Below are 23,162 nucleotides of genomic sequence, written 5' to 3'. Positions count from 1 at the left end.
AATTATTTTCTAAGCAGTATATATATATATATATATATATATATATATATATATATATATACTTTTTTTCCTGGAGTCTTGAGGGAGGTATTTTCTCTCTCTTTGTATTTTCCTGTGGGAATTAGAGCTTTGCATCAAGAAAAAAAATCACATAAACTATTTTGTCAAAGGACTGGTGTTGTGTGTGTGTGTATCTTACTGAATATATTTTTGATGCAAAGATTAGTTAACTCCAGCAAAACACCCTACTGTGTGGAGACAACATTTTCCAAGATAATAGTAACCTCCAATGAATTAGCTGAAAGATGTGTAGGAGGAATCCTACAAAACTGACATGTTCCTTTCAGGTGGAGTTTGGGGGGAGGGGAACTCTTGGGCTGCTATTTTGAAAAGAGACCAGCAGCAAGCAGTCAAACAATATCATGACAATGGTCAGACTAAAGATATTACATCTCACTGCCCTACTCTATAATGAAGATTCATTATTGCCACAGCGCTGCTGTCACCCATTCATCTAGAGGGCTGGTGATTCCTCCACGGTCTTTTCGGGGTTTTTATAAGGTAGTTTCATACTCCAAGCGCTCCTGGATCAGGGCGTCATCTTTGTACTGCAGCCTTGGAGGAGATGGGGAACATTCAAAGGCTAAAATGGCCTTTCGTAAGCTTCGGTCCAACACGTGTCTCTCCCATGCTGGGTACCTATTCCTGAACAGGTCAATTTTAATGATGGACTCTTCAATCCGTGGTGGGCGAGACGAGGGGGTGGATGGGGCGGTGGGTCTCACCTGAAACACAGGCACACACCCATCCCGCTCTGCAAATTTCTGGTCCCGCTCACTGACCATGCTGCGGTTGTTGGAGATGGACCGGAGGGTGCTGGTGGCCACTTCTGGGGGCAGAGTGAAGGCAGCGACAGGGTCCTCACAAGCACAGCTCGGGGACTGCCCAAATCTGGGTCCATTGGGATGAAAGAAGGCATAATACATGAGCATAAAAACCACACCAGTTAAGAAGCTGCTGAACACCACGCACAGGGCGGGGATGGCAAAGGCGTCTGCCATCTGGGGTGCCTTGTAGAGGTACCAGAGGGCACTCAAGGCTGTATTTTCTAAAAGGATCACAAAATAGTAGATGAAGAGCCGGCAGCGTGTCCTGCCTTCCTTGACGTTGAACCAGCTGAAGATGTAGATGATCCCCACGACCATGTCAAACACAATCTCTTCCCATTTGGTGATGCAGAATTCTGTCTCACAGTGGACGATCCAGAAGGTCATGATGCACCAGTGGAGGACAATGAAGATCCCAAAGTACAGCTGGAAAACCGAGGCAAAGAGGGCGAAGGTGATGACTCTTGCAGCAATAGTGAAGAAGTGCCAGCAGAACTGGATGATGACAGCCATGTAGCTGATGGGCTTCTTGTCATCTCGGGAGTCCCGGAGGGCCTTCTGGTAAGAAGCCAAGGCCCAGGCCAGTGACACCAGGGAGGCAGCCGCTGTGAAACCTACAGAAGCAAATAAGAAGACAGTTTTGCCAAGATTGATAGGGAGCTGAGGGCTTGCAATAGGCTAGCTTTGACTGCAGAAAAATCTCTCCCTCCCCCCACTCTCTGTCCAACAAGTGAACTAAATACTCAAATGAGGATCTTAGCATCTGTAACCTATAAGGTCCCCCAATACATAGAGAATTTATGACACTAATGGGAATGGTCCCCAAAACTTTCATTGGGCTATGGGAGATGGAACTTAGCTCCCATATTTAGCCTTCAGAATATTTTACATAAGTTGGCTAAAAGGTAGTTCTCAGGAAGGGATCGATAACATAATGGTTATGCAAAGAGACTCTCAAGCCTGAGGCTCCTAAGTCCCAGATTCAGTCCACTGCACCACCATAAACCAGAGCGGCTCAGTGCTCTGAAAAAAATAAAATAAAAAAGGGGCCGGTTGGTGCCGCCCCGTTACAATGTGCAAGGACTCGGATTCAAGTCCCCAGTCCCCATATGCAGGGGAAAAGTTTCACAAGTGATGAAGCAGTGCTGCAGGTGTCTATTTGTCTGTTTCTCTCTCTATCTCCCCTTTCCTCTCAATTTCTGGCCGCCTCTATCCAATAAATAAATAAATAAATATAATAACAATAAATAAATAATTAAGTAAAACATTTTAGTGCTATCTTCAGCAGCACACATACTAAAATTGGAGTGATACAGAGAAAATTAGCATGGCCCCTGCATAAGTATGACATGCAAGTTCGTGAAGCATTCCACATTTTTTCAAAAATTTTTTTACAAGGCAGTTCTCTCCTTTTTAGATTCATTTACCTACTGATCTACTTAGTCTGTTGCCACCAGTATCAATGGAGTTTTGTGCCTGCACAACACATTCACCACTCCTGGTGCTATTTTTAATTGTTATATTAAATTTTATTATTTTTACTTGGTAAGACAGAGAGACATTGAGAGGGTAAGAGTAGCTCGAGAGGAGGAGAGAAACAGGTATACTTGCAGTACTGTTTCACTAATCATGAAGCTTCCTACCTGTAGATGGGGTCTGAGAGCTTGAGCCTGGGACCTTGAACATGGTAATGTGTATGCTTTGGAGCTCCAGTGGAGCAATTGGTTAGTGCCCGGTACTTATATGGTAATGTGCATGCTCTGTCAGATATGCCACAGCCCAGGCACCACAGCCCAGGCACCAGGTTTTTTTTTGTTTGTTTGTTTTGTTTTTTTCATGTGAAAGACATAAAGAAGAGCACCACTTAACTCTGGCATGTACAGTGCTGGAGACTGAACCTATGGCTGGAGATTAAATCTATACTCTACTGCTAAGCTAACTTGTGGCCCTTCCAAGGACCAAATAAATGATGTCTAGGTTGAAAATAATGAACTGGAGGTTGACAGACTAAATTGTGGCTTCAGCATTACTACCTGTTACCGGTATGACTTTGGGCAATCATCTAAACTGGTGTCTTTATTTATAAAGTAGCTGATTGCCATGGCTCCCTGTCATCTTTGAGACACTGTGATTGAATGGGGCAAGTAATCACAGAAAGCTTGAGTGGCTATCTGGTTTAGTTTTCTACTTCTAGACAAGAATAAATGTAATTCACTTGCAAAAGGAAGTTTGCTTTTTCTTATAACAGGAAAAGGAACCTATAGAGAATCCTTGCCAATATGTCTTGTGATACCTTATCCACATGCAGTCTGCTACTCTGACAAATTTTGCCTTCCCTTACTTCCTATCCTTTAAGACAACAAGATTGCATACTTGGGAAGGTGCCATATATGTGACCCAGGTTCAAAACCAGCTTACACTGTAGTGGGGGTAGCTGTTGTATCTTTTTTGGTTGTTGTTGTTAATATTTTTTTTATCATTGATTTAATAATGTTTTACAAGATAATAAGATTTTGGGAAAGGTCATATGTTAGTGCACCTGGTAGAGCCCACATGTGTGCAAGAACCTGAATTTAAACGCCAGGTTTCTGCCTACAAAGGGGAAACTTCACAAGTGGTGAAGCAGTGTATCCTTTTAAATCCCATTTCTTTATCATAAGGTGAAAATATTTTAGACTTAGGAAAATCTCAAGTATTTTCTCATCAATAGATCAGGAATAGATGATTCACAACACAACCCTCCTTAGTCATGAAGTAAAGGTATTATATATATTTTTTTCAGAAAAATCTCCAACTCTTAGCATTCCATTATGATATTTTCCTTTTTAATTTACTTATAAAATAAAAATATTGACAAGACTATAGGATAACAGTGGTACAATTCCACACAATTTCCACTACCGTAAAAGAGGGGTATTATATTTTTTACCAGAGAACTGCTCAGCTCTGTCTAATGGTGGTACAGGGGATTGCATGTGGGACCTTGGAGCCACAGGCATGAGTGGTTTTTAGTATAATCATTATGCTATCTCCCCCACCCTGTATTGTGAGATCTAGTTTATATTTTATAGTAAAATAAAATTTTGAACACAGGGGAACAGAGACCCAGAGATCTTGCCCAAGCTCATGTAACTAACATGGAAAATAGACACTAGACTTTACAGATGGCACACTTTTCTCACTATGAAAATAGACTAAGATGGCTATAAACAAACAGTGAAAGGTATGAGACTCAGACAAGCAGAGAGAGTTCTCAAAACTCCCACAATCCAAACTTACAGTATAACAACATGACCCTGGAGGTCCTGTAAATATCTTCTGCCATCTGAATCCCTTTAGGCCTAGAGCAGCTATATTTGTAGCTAGACCAGGGATTACCTTCTGGATTATCTTCATAGAATGGTTAGAAATAAACATTTAGAAGGAAAAACATGGCTATTCTTCTACATTTTCAAAGCTAGGAGTCCTCTTAGTTGCCCTGGATTTGAGAAAATTGTTACTTTATTTGTGCTGAATTATGTGACCTAAGAAACAGTTCACAAAACAAATATCCAGAGCCACAAAGTTCTTCTGTTTCTTCATCATGTTTAGAGTTTGCTTCTTAGTTACAGATATAAAATCAGTAGGCTCACTTGACTGGAACTATGTAGAATACACTTGGTTGAAAAGACTGTAATAATTGAAAACTATACAGCTGAGTGCTATGAAGGTAAGGGAAGTAAAGGGAATCAGAAAGGAAAAGGAATCACACCCCTGATGAGCCAGAAATCTTGGTAAAGAAAAAAGCTCAGTGGGGAGCTTGCTAGTATCAGCTCTCTAGCCCCTGGGGTTTGGTTATAGGGTGGAGGAGAGGGGTGCGCTTCAGAAATAATTAAAAAAATTCCTTTCTTTTTTCCTCTGTTTTATAACCCAAATTGAGCTATAGTCACCTCCTTGGTGTCATACTTAGGACCCCTTATTCACTGTCCTGCTGACCACCAGGTATCCTACCCTTTCCAGCAATTGTTGTCAGAGCTCACACCAGCAGCTACCTCCTAGTCGTCATCTTGGCTCCATAGATAACCTTTCAACAGGGATGGGATATGGCAGTCTGGTTGTGGGAATTGTATGAAACTGCTTCCCCCTTTCACACAATCTTGTTGATCATTATTAAATCACAAATAAAAAAAAGAAGTTGAAAAATAAGAAAATACAAAGTAAGAACTTGGACTTGGTTTGTTGTATAGCACCAACATAAAAGACACTGGGAGGAAGGGAAGGGAAGGTCCTGGAACATGATGACAGTGGAAGACCTACAGAGGGTTAAATTGTTATGTGGAAAACTGAGAAATGTTACACATTTACAAACTAGTAGGTTTTACTGTTGACTGTAAATCATTAATCTTCCCCCAATAAAAAAAAAATGGAGTGAGGACCAACGGTAGGGCTCACTTGTTCAGTGTGTTGCTTTGTCATGTGTGCAACCCAGGTTCAAGCCCAACTCCTGCCACACTGAAGGAAGCCTCTTTGCTGTGGTCTCTCTCTACTTTCTCTATCTCTTTCTAAAATAGTAAATAAACAGCATAAAATTACAAGATCTCCTTATAAATCCTTTTTTTTTTCTACTAGGGTTTCACTGCTCTGGGCTAGATTTTTCCAAAAAAAATGAAGGTGAGGGTGTAGGGAGATACCACAGCACCAAAGTTACGCTCCTTACTACTAGTACTCCCATGTGGTATACCAGGCTGAAACCTGGGTCACACACATAGCAAAACAGGTGCCTTACTGTGTGAACTATCTCATCATCTCACTGGATGTTTCACATTTATTAAGAAAGGAGACACTTTGCATATATCCCTTCCAATTAGTGTTTTCATGTCTGGATATATGCCTTGGAGGGCTATGGCTGGATCGTAAAATATTTGCACTTGTATTTGTTTGAGGATTCTCCAAGCTGTTTTCTACAGGGGCTGAACCAATTTGCATTCCCACCAACAGTGCAACAGAGTTTTTTTCTCCACATTCTCACCAATATTTATCATTTAATGTTAATGTTAGCATAGTTCCTTCTCACAGGTATAGGGTTTAATATAAATATGTGGAGTATAGATAATTAAAGCATACAAACTTGTAACAACAGCAACAAAAGTAATCAAACTATCAGACTAACAGAGAACTATGATGCCTGGAAGGAGTGGGCATGGGTGTCCTAGGTTCAGAACTCGAATGGGAGGAGCAACATGACACGATACGCCTATAATCTTACAATTGCATAAAACTTTATTAATTCACTAATAAATATGTTCTTGACAAGGAGGGAGATACTTTGATTCTCCCAACAAGTTCTTCAATTGCTTTCATATTGAAACACTTTTTATTTCAATTCAGTGTTTCCCTTATCAATGCCTCAGCAGCCTTAAAATTTGGCTTGCAAAGAATTTGAAATCCTCAGAATGAACTGCAAAGAGAATGCATATCCCTACCAAAGCTAAACATATTAAAGCATTTTAATATTTTAATCAGAATTATTACAAAGTTTAAAATAAGGTAGAATGGTTTCAAGGCAAGAAGATTAAATTAGAACATATTAGACCCAGAGGACCTTGCTGCTGGTGTGAGCTCTGACAACAATTGCTGGAAAGGGTAGGATACCTGGTGGTCAGCAGGACAGTGAATAAGGGGTCCTAAGTATGACACCAAGGAGGTGACTATAGCTCAATTTGGGTTAGAAAACAGAGGAAAAAAGAAAGGAATTTTTTTATTATTTCTGAAGCGCACCCCTCTCCTCCACCCTATAACCAAACCCCAGGAGCTAGAGAGCTGATACTAGCAAGCTCCCCACTGAGCTTTTTTCTTTACCAAGATTTCTGGCTCATCAGGGGTGTGATTCCTTTTCCTTTCTGATTCCCTTTACTCCTTTTTTTTTTTTTTTTTTGCTTTCTAGTGGCTCAAACTCAATTGGAGTGAAAAAAGACTACCTGGAGGGTTTTTTGTTTGTTTGTTTTTTAACAATTGGCTGGCTTTGCTCAGGCTGCCTGAGCCAATCAGGAGCTGTCCAAGCTGCAGACTAACTGTTAGGGTTTTTACTCTGTTCTATTGTATTATTACTATTATATATACACATGTCCCTTCCCCCCTCCTTCAGGTTGACCAAAATTAACTTTTAGTGTATTTTCATTGCTAGGTGACTGGATGTCTTATCATCCATTGTGAGAGGAACTTGTATCACTCTACCTACCTCCTCTATCTACTCTCCCCCTTCTCCCTCCTCCTAGCTAACTAAAAAAAAAAAAAAGAAAGAAAGCTTTTTCCTTACACTGCTATTTCTTTCTTTTTTTTTCTCATGTCTGTCTTCTTTTCTTCCTTCCTCCTTCTTCTTATTTCTGAATTCACTGATACTCATTTGTGAATTATTTTGGGGAAGAAATCTCACTCAGAGTGGACTCTCTTTATGTGTGTCTCTTCTCTACTTCCCTTTCTCCTCTTGCTACCCCTAGAATTTACAGTGGACAGTAGATTCGCATAATTGTCTATTCTTGCTATCCCTTTTTTCCTGTCTCTTTCTTTTTCATTTGGATTTGGTTGCTATTTTTTCTTGAACTGGAGGCACTGTCTGGCTAATTAGTATTGGTTAAACTGCTTCAATCCTTGCTTCAGTTACTATTGTAATTTCCGAGGTTGGTGACTGCAGTTGTCATAAAAGTATTTAATATAGCATGGCTTGTACTTAAAACACAACTGAATAAAAATAAAAAGCACATCAATAAAAAAAATGGTTACACCAAGAGCAAATAAAACTGCTATTACAATGAATGAAGACAGGAGCCCAGAAGAAACTACAAATCAGTCAGAAGTAACCATAGATAAGAAAAATATGCAAGAAATAGTAAACTTAATAATCACAGAAATGAAGACAACTATAGAGGAAAAGGCTAGCAGAATTAGAGAAACAACAGATGAAACCCTCAAGGAAAATACTAGCTACCTCGAAGTAATTAGAGAACTGAAAGCTGAAATAGCTGAACTGAAGAAAGATGCAGAGGGAAGGGGAAGAAGAAAACAGAATTAGTCAGACAGAGGATGAGCTAGAAAAAACAAGAAATAGGTAAAAGAACTCAAAAAGAGATTGAGAGATACTGAAAGCTCAAATAACCTTACTGCACATCTTAAGGACTCAGAGGAAGAAGAACAAAAGAACCCTAAGGCAACAAGGACAGAAATCACTAAAATTAGAGCAGAAATAAACAACATAGAAAATAAGAGAACCATACAAAAGATCAATGAAGCCAAATGTTGGTTCTTTGAAAAATTAAACAAGATTGACAAACCTTAGCCAGACTCACTAAAAAAAAAAAAAAAAGGGAGAACACTCAAATTAATACAGTCATAAATGATAGAGGGATATCACAACTGACACCACAGGAATCCAGAAAATCATGTGAACTATACGCCACCAAACTAGAAAATCCGGAAGAAATGAAAGAATTCCTAGAAGCATATGCCCTTCCAAAACTGAACCAAGAAGAACTACAAAACCTAAATGCACCAATCACAGACAAAGAAATTGAAACTGTTATTACGAATCTCCCCAACAACAAAAGTCCTGAACCAGACGGCTTCACAAACGAATTCTACAAAACCTTCAGGAAACAGTACTCATACTTCTAAAGATTTTCCATAATATCTAAGAAACAGTAACACTCCCTTCCACCTACTATGAAGCCAACATCACCCTAATACCAAAAGCAGATAGGGACACAACAAAAAAAGAAAACTACAGACTAATATCTCTGATGAACACAGATGCCAAAATACTAAACAAGATCTTGGCCAACCAGATACAACAGTATATCAAAAAGATTGTTCATCACAACCGAGTAGGATTTATCCCAGAAATGCAAGGCCGGTTCAACATACGTAAGTCAATCAATGTCATTCACCACATCAATTAAAGCAAAGCCAAAAACCACATGATTATTTCAATAGATGCAGAGAAAACCTTTGACAAAATCCAACACCCATTCATGCTCAAAACACTACAAAAAATGGGAATAGATGGGAAATTCCTCAAGACAGTGGATTCCATATATATAGCAAACCCACAGCCAAAATCATACTCAAAGGACAGAAGCTGAAAGCATTCCCCCTCAGATCAGGGGCTAGACAGGGGTGTCCATTAACACCATTACTCTTCAACATATTTGGAAGTTCTTGCCATACCTATCAGGCAAGAGAAAGAAATCAAAGGAATACAGATTGGAAGGGAAGAAGTCAAGCTCTCACTATTTGCAGATGATATGATAGTATACATAGAAAAACCAAAAGAATCTAGCAGAAAACTACTGGAAGATATTAGGCAATATAGCGAGGTGTCAGGCTACAAAATCAGTGTACAAAAATCACTGGCACTTCTTTATGCAAACACTAAATCTGAACAAGAAGACATCCAGAAATCACTACCATTCGCTGTTGCAGCAAAAATCAATAAAATACATAGGAATAAAGCTGACCAAAGAAATGGAAGATTTGTATATTGAAAACTATGAGTCACTACTCAAGAAAATAGAAATTTATACCAAGAAATGGAAAGACAACCCATGCCCATGGATTGGAAGAATAAATATTATAAAAATGAATATTCTCCCCAAAGCTGTATACAAATTTAATGCGATACCCATCAAAGTTCCACCAAACTTCTTTAAGAGAATAGAACAAAAACAGCAATCATTTATCTGGAACCAGAAAACACCTAGAATTGCCAAAACCATCTTTAGGAAAAGAAACAGGAATGTAGGTATCACACTCCCAGATCTCAAACTATATTATAAAGCCATCATCATCAAAACAGCCTGGTACTGAAACAAAAATAGGCACACAGACCAGTGGAACAGAACTGAAAGCCCAGAACTAAATCCCCACACATATGGACATCTAGTCTTTGATAAGGGGGCCCAAAGTATTAAATGGAAGAAGGAGGCTCTCTTCAATAAATGGTGCTGGGAAAACTGGGGTGAAACATGCAGAAGAATGAAGCTGAACCACTTTTATCACCAGAAACAAAAATCAGCTCCAAATGGATCAAGGACCTGTATGATAGACCAGAAAACTATCAAATACTTAGAAGAAAACATTGGTGGAACACTTTCCCACCTACACCTCAAGGACATCTTTGATGAAACAAACCCAACTGCAAGGAAGACTATAGCAGAAACAAACCAATGGGACTACGTCAAATTGAAAAGCTTCTGCACAGCGAAAGAAACTATCACACAAACAAAGAGACCCCTCACAGAATGGGAGAAGATCTTCACATGCCAAACATCAGACAAGAGACTAATCACCAAAATATACAAAGAGCTCAGCAAACATAGCAGCAAAAGAGCAAATGACCCCATCCAAAAAGGGGCAGAGGATATGAACAGGATATTCATTACAGAAGAGATCCAAAAGGCTAACAAACACATGAAAAATTGCTCCAGGTTATTGACTGTCAGATAAATGCAAATAAAGACAACATTGGGATACCACCTCACCCCTGTGAGAATGGCATACATCAAAAAGGACAGCAGCAACAAATGCTGGAGAAGCTGTGGGGACAGAGGAACCCTTATGAACTGCTGGTGGGAATGTAAATTGGTCCAGCCTCTCTGGAGACTAGTCTAGATAACTCTCACAAGGATAGACATGGACCTTCCATATGACCCATTAATTCCTCTCTTGGGGATATACCCAAAGGATTTCATAATGCCCAACCAAAAAGATATGTGTACACCTATGTTCATAGCAGCACAATTCATAATAGCTGAAACCTGGAAGCAACTCAGGTGCCCAACAACAGATGATTGGCTAAGAAAGCTTTGCTATATATACATAATGGAATACTACGCAGCTGTTAATAACAATGAACCCACCTTCTCTGACCCATCTTGGATGAAGCTAGAAGGAGCTGTGTTAAGCGAGGTATATCAGAATGATAAAGATGAGTATAGGATGATCCCACTCATCAACAGAAGTTGAGAAAGAAGAATAGAAAGGGAAACTAAAAGTAGGATCCAACTAAATCTAGAGTAGGGCACCAAAGTAAAAACCCTATGGTGAGGGGGAGGGTGGACATTTGGCTTCCTGGGGTGGTGGAGGGGGAGGGGTTGTGTGTGTGGGATGGGTCTTTTGGTGGTGGGAATGGTGTTTATGTACACTCCTAGTAAAGTGTACTCATATAAATCACTAATTAATATGAGAGGGGAAAAATTGATTGTATGTCTCGAACTTTTTAAAGCACAGACTGAGTCTTTTTAAAATGTAGGCTAAGTCTTTGATATGTTGACTCTCAAAAGCCTAGACCAGGGAGAACAGAAGCAACTGGTGGTATAGCTATATAGAAGATGCTGGGTATTATACAGCAAATCCTAACAAAGGGACTTTTTGAAGTTAACCCAATTACCAAATAATGTAATGATAACAATAACTATCCACTGTCTTCTTGAACCCTAAGACAGCAGGAACCTCATATTTCCACTATATTTCCCCCAGTTCTGGAACCCTAGGGTGGGGCGCACTTTCCTGCATGCTTCTCTCAATTCATATCAAATAATATTGCATCAGCCTATCACAACCTAATCAGCGCAACGAGTGCCACCTCAGCATGCTTCACTTCAGACTGTGTCCAGAGACTTCAGGTGTGGAATGACAACCCTTCAGCTTCATTATTTGGGTGAGACCTCTCCTTTCATAGTATTCTCTAATTCCATTCCAGGTGGTTCACTTCCTAACAAAGTCCCAAAACCTAGATATAGACCAGGTCCCGTGAGAGCGTATGTTCACACGTATCCATAAACTAGGGCAAAATATATACCTGAAAGCAAAAGTACACAATAGTCTGCAGTGAGTACCCCCCAACACTTCATCTGCACTATTCCAGCCTTTAGGTCCATAATGGTTCAACAATTTGTTTGGCTTTGTATGTTAACTCTCTTTTCAGCCACCAGGTTCCAATGCTAGCAGGATGCTGACCAGACTTCCTTAGACAGATGACCTCACCAATGTGTCCTCGAGCTCTGCTTCCCCAGAGACCCACCCTACTAGGGAAACAGAGAGGTAGGCTGGGAGTATGTCTCTACCAGTCAGTGCCCATGTTCAGCAGGGAAGCAATTACAGAAGCCAGACCTTCCACCTTCTGCAACCCACAGTGACCTTGGATCCATACTCCCAGAGCGATAAAGAATGGGAAAGCTATCAGGGGAGGGGATGGGATATGGAGATCGAGTGGTGGGAACTGTACCCCTCTTATTCTATGGTTTTGTTAATGTCTCCTTTCTTGTATTAAAAAAAAAGAATGGGAAAGCTATCAGTGGAGGGGTGGGATATAGAGATCTGTTGGTGGGAATTGTGTGGATTTGTACCCCTCCTATCCTACAGTTTTGTTAATGTCTCCTTTTTAAAAACAAACAAACAAACAAATAAATAAAAGAAAGGTTATCTATTCTTTATTTCTCTGGGAGTATGGACCAAAGTTCTTTATGGGGTGCAGAAAGTGGAAGGTCTGACTCCTGTGATTGCTTCTCCACTGAACTTGCCTGTTGATAAGTCAGGTCGATCCACACCCCCAGCCTGTTTCTATCTTTCCCTAGTAGGGTGGGGTTCCACCCTAGTAGGGTGGCCTCACTTTTTAATTATTTACTTTAAAACCTTTTATTTAAAAGTTCCCAATTTTTAGGAATTTGGAAATAAATAAATCTCTCTCTAGGCAAGAAGAAAAAAGAAGCAGAAGAAAAAGAAAAAGAAACAACTATGTATTACTGCTGAATGATGAAGAGAAAGCAAGCTGTCTCTGCTCTTTGCATAACTTTACAAATGACATGGTTAAATTTACCTTAAAATAAAATAATGATAGAAACCATAATGGAAAAAATCCATAAAATAGGTAAGCTGAAACACACAAGAGAATTCAGATTTCCTTTAGAATAAGTTTGCTTTCCCCCTCATTTCTTTTAATCACACTTTTTTTTTTTTCCTGAGCTTTTTTTTCTCCTTTAGATTCAGAGAGTATAAGCTTGAACCTTTGTATAATCCATGGACACATTTTTTAAAAGTAGCAGAATTAGGATTTCTTTTTTAAAAATAATATTTTAATATGAAAGCGAGCAAACCCAGGCATATGGTGGTGCAAAGGATTGAACCTGGGACTTTGAAACTTATGCACTGAAGTCTTTTTTGCATAGCCACTACATTATCTCTTCTGCCCCATAATTAGAATTTCTATCTTTTTCTGATTTTTAAAGTCCTTTGCCATTTAAACATTTTGGGCATGTCATGAAACCTGGTAGTTTAGGGAACACTTTTTAGGTGGGTGAATGTAATGACACCCTGAATTAAAACCCAGGGATTTTTTTTTCTACAACACACCCACCAACCCCCAAAATAAAACAAAAACAAACAAACAATCAAACAACAACACCTCCCCCCGAAAATGTGTTGTCTGTGTGCCTCATCTATAGGATGAATTTTGGGAATGATAACTGTTGTGGGTTTAATCTTTCTACCTAAAGTTATGTACTGAAGAGCACAGATGCCACACCTCAGTAATCTGCATGCTCCTCTCAAGGAATGCAGGGAGGCATTTGCAAAGTGGTAGGTTAAGATGGAGCCACATTGGATCCATCTAGTCTCCATGGTTCTGGTTTACATTGTTCTGAATTTGCCTTTGGAAAACTAGTTCCTATACCTGGCATGGCTTGTGATCACACCAGTTGAAGCATTCTAGCAGGTTCTTTTCTTGTTTTCCTTGATGTCTTCAGTGTGCTTTTAAAATCTTCCTCATGTGGAATATGACAGCCACAAGGGACAAATTGTTTATTTGTGTCTGTACTATTGACAGTGACCAACCCATTTGACAGGATTTGTGAATTCTGGCATGTGTGGAAAAGTGAGAGTCTGGGTCCCCAGGTTGGTAGCCAAGTGTTAAATCTACTGACAACTACTGTCTAGTCACCCACATTCAATTATTCATGCTGGGGCTTGGATGGGTGCCCAGAAGATGAGGAATGGTGACACAAAGCTTGTCTCACCAACTGTGACCAGGGTAAATACAACCCAGAAAACCAAAACAGGTGTGGGCAGCAGGTGTTGGGGTAGGTGGCACAGGGTTGAAGTAGAGCCAGGGATCTGTCAGATGGTGTTGACACATGGGGCTCATGATGAGACAGAGTGGCATAAATATTTTGCACATTGGACATGGAAAGTGAAAGCTCTTTTCTTGTTTGAGATCATCTGCTTAAATTGTGAGTTGCCTCCGAGAGAGAGAGAGAGATAGAGAGAGAGAGAGAGAAAGAGAAGGAAGAGGAGGGAGATGAAGAGGAGGGAGAGGAAGAGGAGGAGGAGGAGGAAGAGGAGGAGGTGGAGGAGGAGGAGGAGGTGGAGGAGGAGGAGGAGGAGGAGAAGGAGGAGGAAAGAAATGGAAAGAATGTCTATGGGGCCCTTTAATTTCCAAAGAAGAGACTGGGAGACTACTAGTCATGCCTCCTCAAGGAGATGGGTCATCCCAAGAGAAAGGGTTTGAATAGAGAAGACTCAGACTTAGGATCTCCCTTCCTTCTTTTTTCCCTTCTATCTCTCCTTCAAGTCTCTCCTCTTACATTTATCTACTGAACACCTGTTAAGTGCCAGGCATTGAAGAAAATAAATGCTATTGCCCAGAGGATCTGAAAATCAGCATGAGACACAGAAATCTAGTTGTAATACACTTATTCATATCCTGGTGAGCTGAATGAAAAGAAAGACCTGTGCACAGAGTCTCTATCTAGGAGGGGAACAGTCCAGGAAATATGGGAACATGCCCAAACTTGTAAGTTCTGCTGAAACTTGAGTGTGAATACCTGAGGAAGAAGGGACAGTTTGAGCAAAGACAGGATATATTGCATCTATACATGACGCTGAGGAATTATTCTGATGCAGTCTCCGCCCCCAGGTTTTACCACCCCCTGCGAAATCCTAGCAGTGCCCTTTCAACCAATCCTGGGCCCACACGGCACCACTGGTTGTCACCCAATAAAAGCCCCCTCACCCTCCCCCCGTTCTCTCTCTGGGCTCTCGGCTCCCCCCCCTCTCTCTTTCAGCTCCTTAGGCTCTCTCTCTGATCTCTCTCCCTTCTCTCGCCCGGTGGTCAGGTAGTAGGGATGGCCATTGTCGGCTGACTCCACGTGGCCTGAGCCACCCTCCCCCATCCTATAATAAAGATTTGTGTGCCCCCTTGCTCCGGATGTCCACTCTCTTCTCTGCGGTGCAGGCCGACACCTGACCACAACAACAACATATACACACGTATAGACACATATCTATAACACATAGTCACTCATGCTAATGTATGTTCATACCAAGGTATGTTCAGTCCCGTGGGTGGTAGAATTAGCTAGAGAAGGGGGGAAATGCTCCAGGCAGTGGGGATGCAGATTTTGTAATATACCCAGGGAGACAGTGAGGCTGGAGGGGACATTTTTACTTATTAGTATGTAAACCTGGGAAAGTGATTTGATTCTAGCAATTCTTTATGGATTTGAAGAGGATCTGTAAGGTCATTCCCACTAAAGCATTTTGTAATGAGAACATGGTTTCTATAAATATAATTAGGAGGAATAAAAGAAGCCTAAATGCCCATTGGTTGATGGCTAGATAAGAAGTTATAGGATACACATACTCAATGGAAGAGCTCTCTGTAATTAAGAAAGATGCTACTATGTCCTTCAGGACAAAATGGGTGGAATTGGAGGTAATTATTTAGTGAAATAGGGAGGTAAAGGGGAGGTCAGGCAGTAGTGCAGTAAAGTGCAAGGACTGGCATAAGGATCCCGGTTCAAGCCTTTGGCTCCCCACTTGCAGGGGGTCGCTTCACAACCAGTGAAGCAGGTCTACAGGTGTCTGTCTTTCTCTCTCCCTCTCTGTCTTCCCCTCCTCTCTCCAATTCTCTCTGTCCTATCCAACTATGGTGACATCAATAACAACAATGATAATAACCACAACAAAGATAAAACAATAAGGGTAACAAAAGGGAAAAAATAGCCTCCAGGAGCAGTGGATTCATGGTGCAGGCACTGAACCCCAGCAATAACCCTGGGGGCAAAAATAAAATAGAATTAAATTAAATTAAATTAAAATAAGGAGGTAAAGGACAACTACTAAACTAGTTTCACCCATATTTGGAATATATAATTGAAACAATTTATGAGGAAGGAGAAGGAGATAGAGAAGCTGGGTAGCCAAACTGTAAAACTTTGTGAGAACTATGGTGGTTATCAGCTGAAGGGGTGGGGCACAGGAATTATTTTATACTTGGAAATGAAAGGATTTTTTTCTTTTTACCAGAGGAGACAGCTTTTAATAGAATTATAGGATAAAGAACAGATCACATCAAATGATGCAATTTAGAGTCAACAATATTTATATACCTTTCCCATATTTGGGAGTTACTCTCTTCCCTGATTCAGCTTTCTGGTCCTTTTTCCAGCCATGACATCATTTCCCCAGACAATAACTTGGATCCACCTGTGTATCAGATTTCAGGCTCAGCGGGAAAAATAAGAAAGAAAGTTGGAATATAACTAAAATATGCCTACTAGCTATCTACAAAATGGAAACCTCCCCCCCCCCCCAACTCTTTCTCTGCACTATTCCAGCCTTAAGGTTCATGATTAGTCAACAATTTGTTTGGCTTTATATGTTAACTCTCTTTTCAGCCACCAGGTTCCAGATGCTAGCAGGATGCAGACCAAACTTCCCTGGACAGATAACTCCACCAATGTGTCCTGGAGTTTTGATTCCCCAGAACCCCACCCAACTAGGGAAAGAGAGAGGCAGGCTGGGAGTATGGATTGACCTGTTAATACCCATGTTCAGCTGGGAAGCAGTTACAGAAACCAGACCTTCCACCTTCTGCATCCCACAATGACCTTGAGTCCATACTCCCAGAGGAAAAACTCTTAAGGGAGGGGATGGGATATGGAGTTCTGGTGGTGGGAATTGTGTGGAGTTATATCCCTCTTATCCTATGGCTTTGTCAGTTTTTCCTTTTTATAAATAAAAAAGATTGATTAAAATAGGAATTATAATCTACAGAGTAAATGAATTATTTTTCCTCATAAGGGATTCTTTGGATAGGATAAATATGTCCAAACAACACTTTAGAGTAAGAGAAATTGGCTATTCACTTAGGTGGAGTGAGTGCTTCTTTTTAGCTGGATTAAAGACTGATAAAACAGAGAACACTCTGTTGGAAGGGAAGAAGACACATCTGAGAGACTTTTTGGTTTGAGTAGCCTTGCCTTGGGAAAGGCCAACGGACATGGTGCATGTCTTTCTAAAAGATTTGCTGACTTGTCTACAACAAAGGAAGGAGTCTTCAGGGTGTGTGTGTGTGTGTGTGTGTGTGTGTGTGTGTGTGTAGAGATAATAGGCTCCTTGAACTCCAGAATTTCTGGACACTAAAGAAGTGCCCCCTCCAAACAGTTGTAGAGGAAATAGCTAAGAGCAGGAAGTGATGGGGATTGGTTGGTTGGAAGGACAGCTAATATTTCACTTATGTCTTCTGATTCTTCCTACTTTCTACTTTTTTTTCCCCTTCATTTTTATTTCCAGGCTTATTCCTAGAATGTGGTATTTATATGATGCCACCACTCCCATTGGACTTTTCCCTTCCCATCCCCTACTCAGATAGAAGGTGATAAAGGGAGGAGAGACACTTTAGTACTGCTCCTCTGCTGGTGAAGCTACTGCTGTGCAGGTGCTCCAATATGGCAGTCAGGGACTCAACCCTGGGCCCTCAGGTGTGGTAGAATGTGAGATTTGCCAGATTAGCTATCTCCCTGTCTCCTTGATCACTTATTTTTCAGCTTTCATTTCTAAAACAGTTTCTGGGAGAAATGGTGGTCTTTTAAAAGGGCCTTGCTTTTGACACAATGAGCCTTCCTCTAAGGATCCCCATGTATAATCATTTTCCTGGCTTGCAAGGTTTAAGAGAGGAAGAAGACTCCCCCCACATGCCTTTTTTTTTTTTTCTGGGGTAAAGCTGCTCCCACCACCAGCTTCTGTCCAATTTTCTAGCATCTTGCTCTTTGGGTTGCCTTATTTTCATTGTCAATAAAAAAAGAATGTGGCTGGCTGCTGGGACCACATAATACTCAAGCAATAAATTGTGCTTTCCAGTCAGGCAATGCCATTGTAGGTAATTTTAAAAAAGAAAGACAAGTGTGTGTGTGTGGAGGGGGGGGGGGGAGTGTCTCAGTACTTAGAGAATGCAGATTTGTAGCATTATCGGTGCTGATGGTTGGACTGGCTCAGAGAAAGTCAACCCCATGAGGACCTGGATGAGTTCCTAAGTGGCACAAAGACAGGGAGTCAAACTCAATATCTCAGTCACCCCTCCTTCCATTTCCCTTTCACTGGAACCTGTCCCCCCACTTCTATGGGACTGGGGGTGACTCTAATTCCCCTTAATAGGATGACTGTTTGTGGGAAACACTGTGCTTCTGAGAAGAGAAAGGTGATTTCTTCCCAAGGAAGAAAGGTTGTGAAAGCATCTCCCATAATGAGGAGGTTTGCCTTTGTAAGAGGGAATAGCTTTCCTTTTTCTGAGAGAAGCAGCAGATTGCCAGGAATTAGAAGGAAGTGGGGTTGTGTGAATCAGTGCCCTGCAAGGCTTTGGACAGAATGAGTTAGTGCAAACTCTTCTGCTCCTCTCTGAGCCCAGACCCATTAGGGCACAACATTTTTCTCCCAGCTGCAAATTCTTCTCAACTCTGTGGTTCAAGCACAAGGTCAAGAACAGACTGCTGGTCAGATCTCTCTTCTTCTGAACACTTTCTTAGCCTTTTAAGGTCCATCAGAATAAATAAGGTACCAAACCTCCAGAACTGGCCATTTCCAATCCCTTCTTTCCTCCATTTCTGGCTCTTGGATGCCCTGCCTGGTCTTGCCAGGGATTCTGTGTCCCTTTTCTCTAGCCTACCTGCTAGACTTCTGCACATCCAGAGGTCATAGCTCACATACTCTGGATTCCAAGGATTTCCTGGTGCTTGTTGCATCTCTTGGGACCACAGGCCAGGATTTGGCTTCTTACTATAATGAATGATTTGTGCCATGTCAGTGCTTCTGTTTAGCCACATGCAAACATATTGGGCTCTCTCTCTCTCTCTTTCTCTCTCTCTCACACACATACACATACTACATACTCTTGCATTAGAATTGGATACAGGAACACTAGACAATATAATATAAAGAACAGTAAAATTTGGAGATATTGATATATTAATGGACCAATGTCCAGGACATCTGCATGATCATTTGAGACAGATAATTTTAAAATAACAACTTAAATACATGATTTGAAAGTACAAATTGTCAAAAAGTACCAATAAATAAATGAATAAATAAATAAATTAGTGAATTAAATGATTGTTGGTATTGAATTAAGGCAAGTAGTATTAATCTTTTAGAATTCTAAAAGTAATGAACTGGCATCTTACTGCACTTTTATAGGAAAAATAGTTTACTGTTTTCATTATAAACATGAAAAACCTAAGTGACTTCATGTACATAATAGGTCTATTCAGTAGAAATTTCTTCTCAGAAATGGGACAAAATAAAGGCTATGAGGAAACTAAAATCTGATTATAAAAGTCTATTTTTTTTTTTTTTTAGTTCTGAGTTAGAAGAAGAAATGTAAATCACATGTAAGTAGTACCCTGGTGTGTATATAAAAATTCCTCTGACTTGCAGAGAATGTGAGTTTAAAACAATATTAATGTTGCTAGGGACCTAGTTACTAACCATTTAATATTCTCATCAACAACACAGTATATTCCCATTTCTATATATTCCTATCAACACTTCTGTATCTTTTTTTTTTTTTTTGGCTTTTTTTCTTTTGTGAGAGCTGTGCTGGTGGTGGTGAAATGTTACTACACAGATTAGTGGAGAGAGAATAAAAGGAAGGTTTGACAGTTTTGTAAGGATGTCCTGTGGTAACTTAAACAGTAAGACCCTAAATGACAAAGACTAGCTGTCATCTGGTCTCTCATTTGGTTCTTTTGGTCATCACCAGGGCTTCACTATTCCAGGCCAATTTTTGAGATAAAAAAGGAGAGATAGGGACAGAGACAAGGGCAAAATGCCACAGCATCAAAGTTTCCTCCAGTGCTATAAGGGCTGGACTCAAACCTAGGTTGCACTCTGGGCAAAGTAGGTACCTTCCCAGGTCAGTTATCTTAGTGTCTTTGTCTTTTATCCCTGGGTCTGATGTGCTGTTTATTAAATGCTTAGAGAATAATGTTTGCATTTCATCTACATGGTAAAAAACATAACATTAAAATGGCATCCGCTTAGCTTTTTATAGAGAGATAGAGACACAGAAGGCAGAGAGATAGAGAGAGTCGAAAGACCACAGAACTGAAATAGTTCTGAAACAGTATGGTGGGGATTGGGATTGAACCAAGATAACGCACATGGCAAAGCAGTACACTATCCGAGTGAGCTGTTTTACTGGCGCTAATAGTTTTTTTTAATTAAAGGCTTATTTATTTATTTTAAGATTTATTTATTTATTTACTTATGAGAAAGATAGGAGGAGAGAGAGAAAGAACTAGACATCACTCTGGTACCTGTATTGCCAGGGACAGAATTCAGGACCTCTTTGTTGAGACTCTAATGCTTTATTCACTGTACCACATCCCAGACCATGGCATCCACTCAATTTTGATGAAAATCTCAGGGAGAAAATAAAAAGGTGACTTGTATCCTTGGGAATGGCTTCCTAACCTGGTAAAGATGATAACTCTCAGACTATAGAAATATGCAGGAAAAGTAGAACTAGAAAAAAAAAAGAGGTCTGAATTGTGAGTTTATTATTCACTTCTCCCTTCTTGCTTCAATGTTCTCATTTTTGTAAAGTGTGTTTGCCCAACTGTATGAACAGATGTTTTCCCCAGAATTTCTGACCCACTTAATACTCAATCCGTTGTTCTTCCCCACTGCACAGAGCACTCTAGGGGATGCACTTTGGGCACTTGTAACATTTCCTTCCACCTTACCCCCAAACTCTAGAGAAGATGTGACAAAAGAAAAGAATGTTAGTGGACTGGGCTGTTGGTATGCATGAGACGCCTTCTGTTTCATTTGGTTTAAATCCCCCCTGCTTAACACTATTCTATTTACATGACCACTTCATTCTATTTACATAACCACTGTTAACAAGTTCCACCCTCCCTCCAGGGCATTTGTGGTTCAGTGATAGGATTCTCACCTAATCTGCCCCCTCTATGTCCCACTCTGATTTTCACCAGTCACTTTTCTCTCCACCCTCTCTATGTCACATCCTGTTTCCACCTTACTTGGCAAGTATATATAAAGACAGCATTGTGAGTTTGAGGGTACTTTACCTTGAGTTTAACTTAGCTCGTCTTAGATTGTGCTGCGTCCTGCATGAATAAAGAGATACTGCCTACAGCTCAACCATGAGTCCCTGGTCATCTGTTACCCGCCCATGAAGCCAGCCCGGCGAAAACAACACTGGGCAGTTGCATACCTGGTTGAGTGCACATGTTACAGAGTGCAAGGTGTTGGGTTAATCTCCTGGCCCCCCACCAACGCCCCGGCCCCACCTGCATTGGGGAAGCTTCACTAGCACTGAGGCAGGAGTGCAGGTGCCTCTCAATCTCCCTTTCAGTCTCCTCCTCTTCTTTCTGTCCCGTCAAAATGTTTTAAAAGGAATAAAATAGATTCCAGGAGCAGGATTCATCATGTAGGCACTGAGTCCCAACAATAGCCCTGGTGGCAAAAGAAGAGAAGAGGAGAGAAGAGAAAGAAGAGGAAAGAAGAGGAGAGGAGAGGCTATACAATTGTCTTATTGGCTGTCATTTTCTATCCCTGTCATTTTCAAGACAAATACATGTTCTGTTTCATAGACAGATGAGGAAGGCACATCTAGGGCTTGGTAAATTTACAAATGAGAGGAAAATCCTAGGCTTGAAGCCCAGGCTCAATTCTGCCTTCCAATTGTAGTGCAAACACAACAAAACATCATGAAAAAGGAGAACTGTGAACTCGAGAGGGAGCATCAACAGCTGGATAGTTAGCCTACCACTGTGTAAATACATAATTAGAGACCAAATTAGTATTATTAGTGCATGATGGCTCTTTCTGTCAAACTGCTGTAATCAGTTGCTTTGAATTCTTCTCATCATTCTTGCAAGTTTCAGTTCTATGGCTTGAGAGCTCCCAGGGGTTTTTCCTCTTCAGACTGAGTCAGAATTCTCTCTGCTGATTAGGCGAAAAACCCTACTTTGGCAGCATGTTTTGGTTCTTAAATTGTAAATTTGCACCAAGAATACCAGAAAATATATCTTGCCAGTCTTTATTTTTCAAAGATGAAGCCCTCAGGATCTGAGTATCTCTGTCCTTAGTATCTCAAGGAACAGGTGCTGTGTGTCACATGGTAGGAGGGGCACATTTTTTAACATCAAGAAGAACAATATATTTAAGGAACATACTAATAACCCATTTCTGCAATGGAATTCTATACTCCAGATATTTAAAATAATGATAATGACTCTTTGATCTCAAGGAGTTTAATACTGTTTGCAAGCATATTAGTACAGACTGGGATTTTGATTTTTTTTTTTTTACATTTAATGTTCAATTTTAGAGCCTATGGCTGTCATAAAATTATCATCTGGAAGTCATTAAACACCCCAGCTGGACTCCATGAAGATATTAGCTAAAGTTTCTTCATCTAAGCAGGTGGAAATGACCAAACAAAAGGAGATGGCATTTTATCTTATGTTTATTTTAAAGAATTTATTCATTTATTCATGAGAGACATAGGAGGAGAGAAAGAACCAGACATCACTCTGGTATATGTGCTGCTGGGGATCGAACTTGTGACCTTAGTTTTCTCCATAACAATCTAAAGCCCTACCTAGATGCTCCTCCACCATCATGTTCCAGGGCCTAAACACTCCCCTTGACCCTGGAGTCTTTTACTTTGGTGCAATACACCATTTTTGCTTATTTTTTTAAGTAGATTAATCAATCCAGGTTCTATTCCTGAAACTGCGTGTGACTGAGAGCTAAAAGTAGTGCTCTGAACACTCATTTTTTGTTTATAAATAAGTTAGTAAATATACATGAGAAAATGAAGAGTGCCATAGCACATATTGATGTGCAGTGATGGAGAAAAGATCTTAAGTTGGGGTGACGATGTTCTATAGACAACTACCATGGACAGATGAGAAACGGGACAGGGTGATGGTGCAC

At 40.4% G+C, this 23,162-nt stretch overlaps 1 protein-coding gene and 1 non-coding gene across 2 annotated transcripts in view; one reads left to right on the top strand and one right to left on the bottom strand.

Moving 5' to 3' along the window:
* Positions 1–75: 75 nt before the first annotated feature.
* XKR4 (XK related 4) overlaps positions 76–23,162 on the bottom strand; it is a 505,142-nt gene continuing 482,055 nt past the window's right edge. Inside the window, exon 3 of the mRNA XM_060198888.1 lies at positions 76–1,501. Within this exon, the coding sequence (XP_060054871.1) occupies positions 555–1,501 (947 nt within the window). The 3' untranslated portion in view covers positions 76–554. The remainder of the gene's footprint in view (positions 1,502–23,162) is intronic.
* On the top strand, positions 2,160–2,266 carry LOC132542724 (U6 spliceosomal RNA). Its single transcript, XR_009553698.1, has one exon. It is a non-coding gene; the product is annotated as a U6 spliceosomal RNA (small nuclear RNA).

Source organism: Erinaceus europaeus, chromosome 1 (assembly GCF_950295315.1).
Source record: "Erinaceus europaeus chromosome 1, mEriEur2.1, whole genome shotgun sequence".
NCBI classification, from domain to species: domain Eukaryota; kingdom Metazoa; phylum Chordata; class Mammalia; order Eulipotyphla; family Erinaceidae; genus Erinaceus; species Erinaceus europaeus.
The sequence above is the reverse complement of the archived record's forward strand: the minus strand, read 5'-3'. Positions and strand labels throughout refer to the sequence as shown.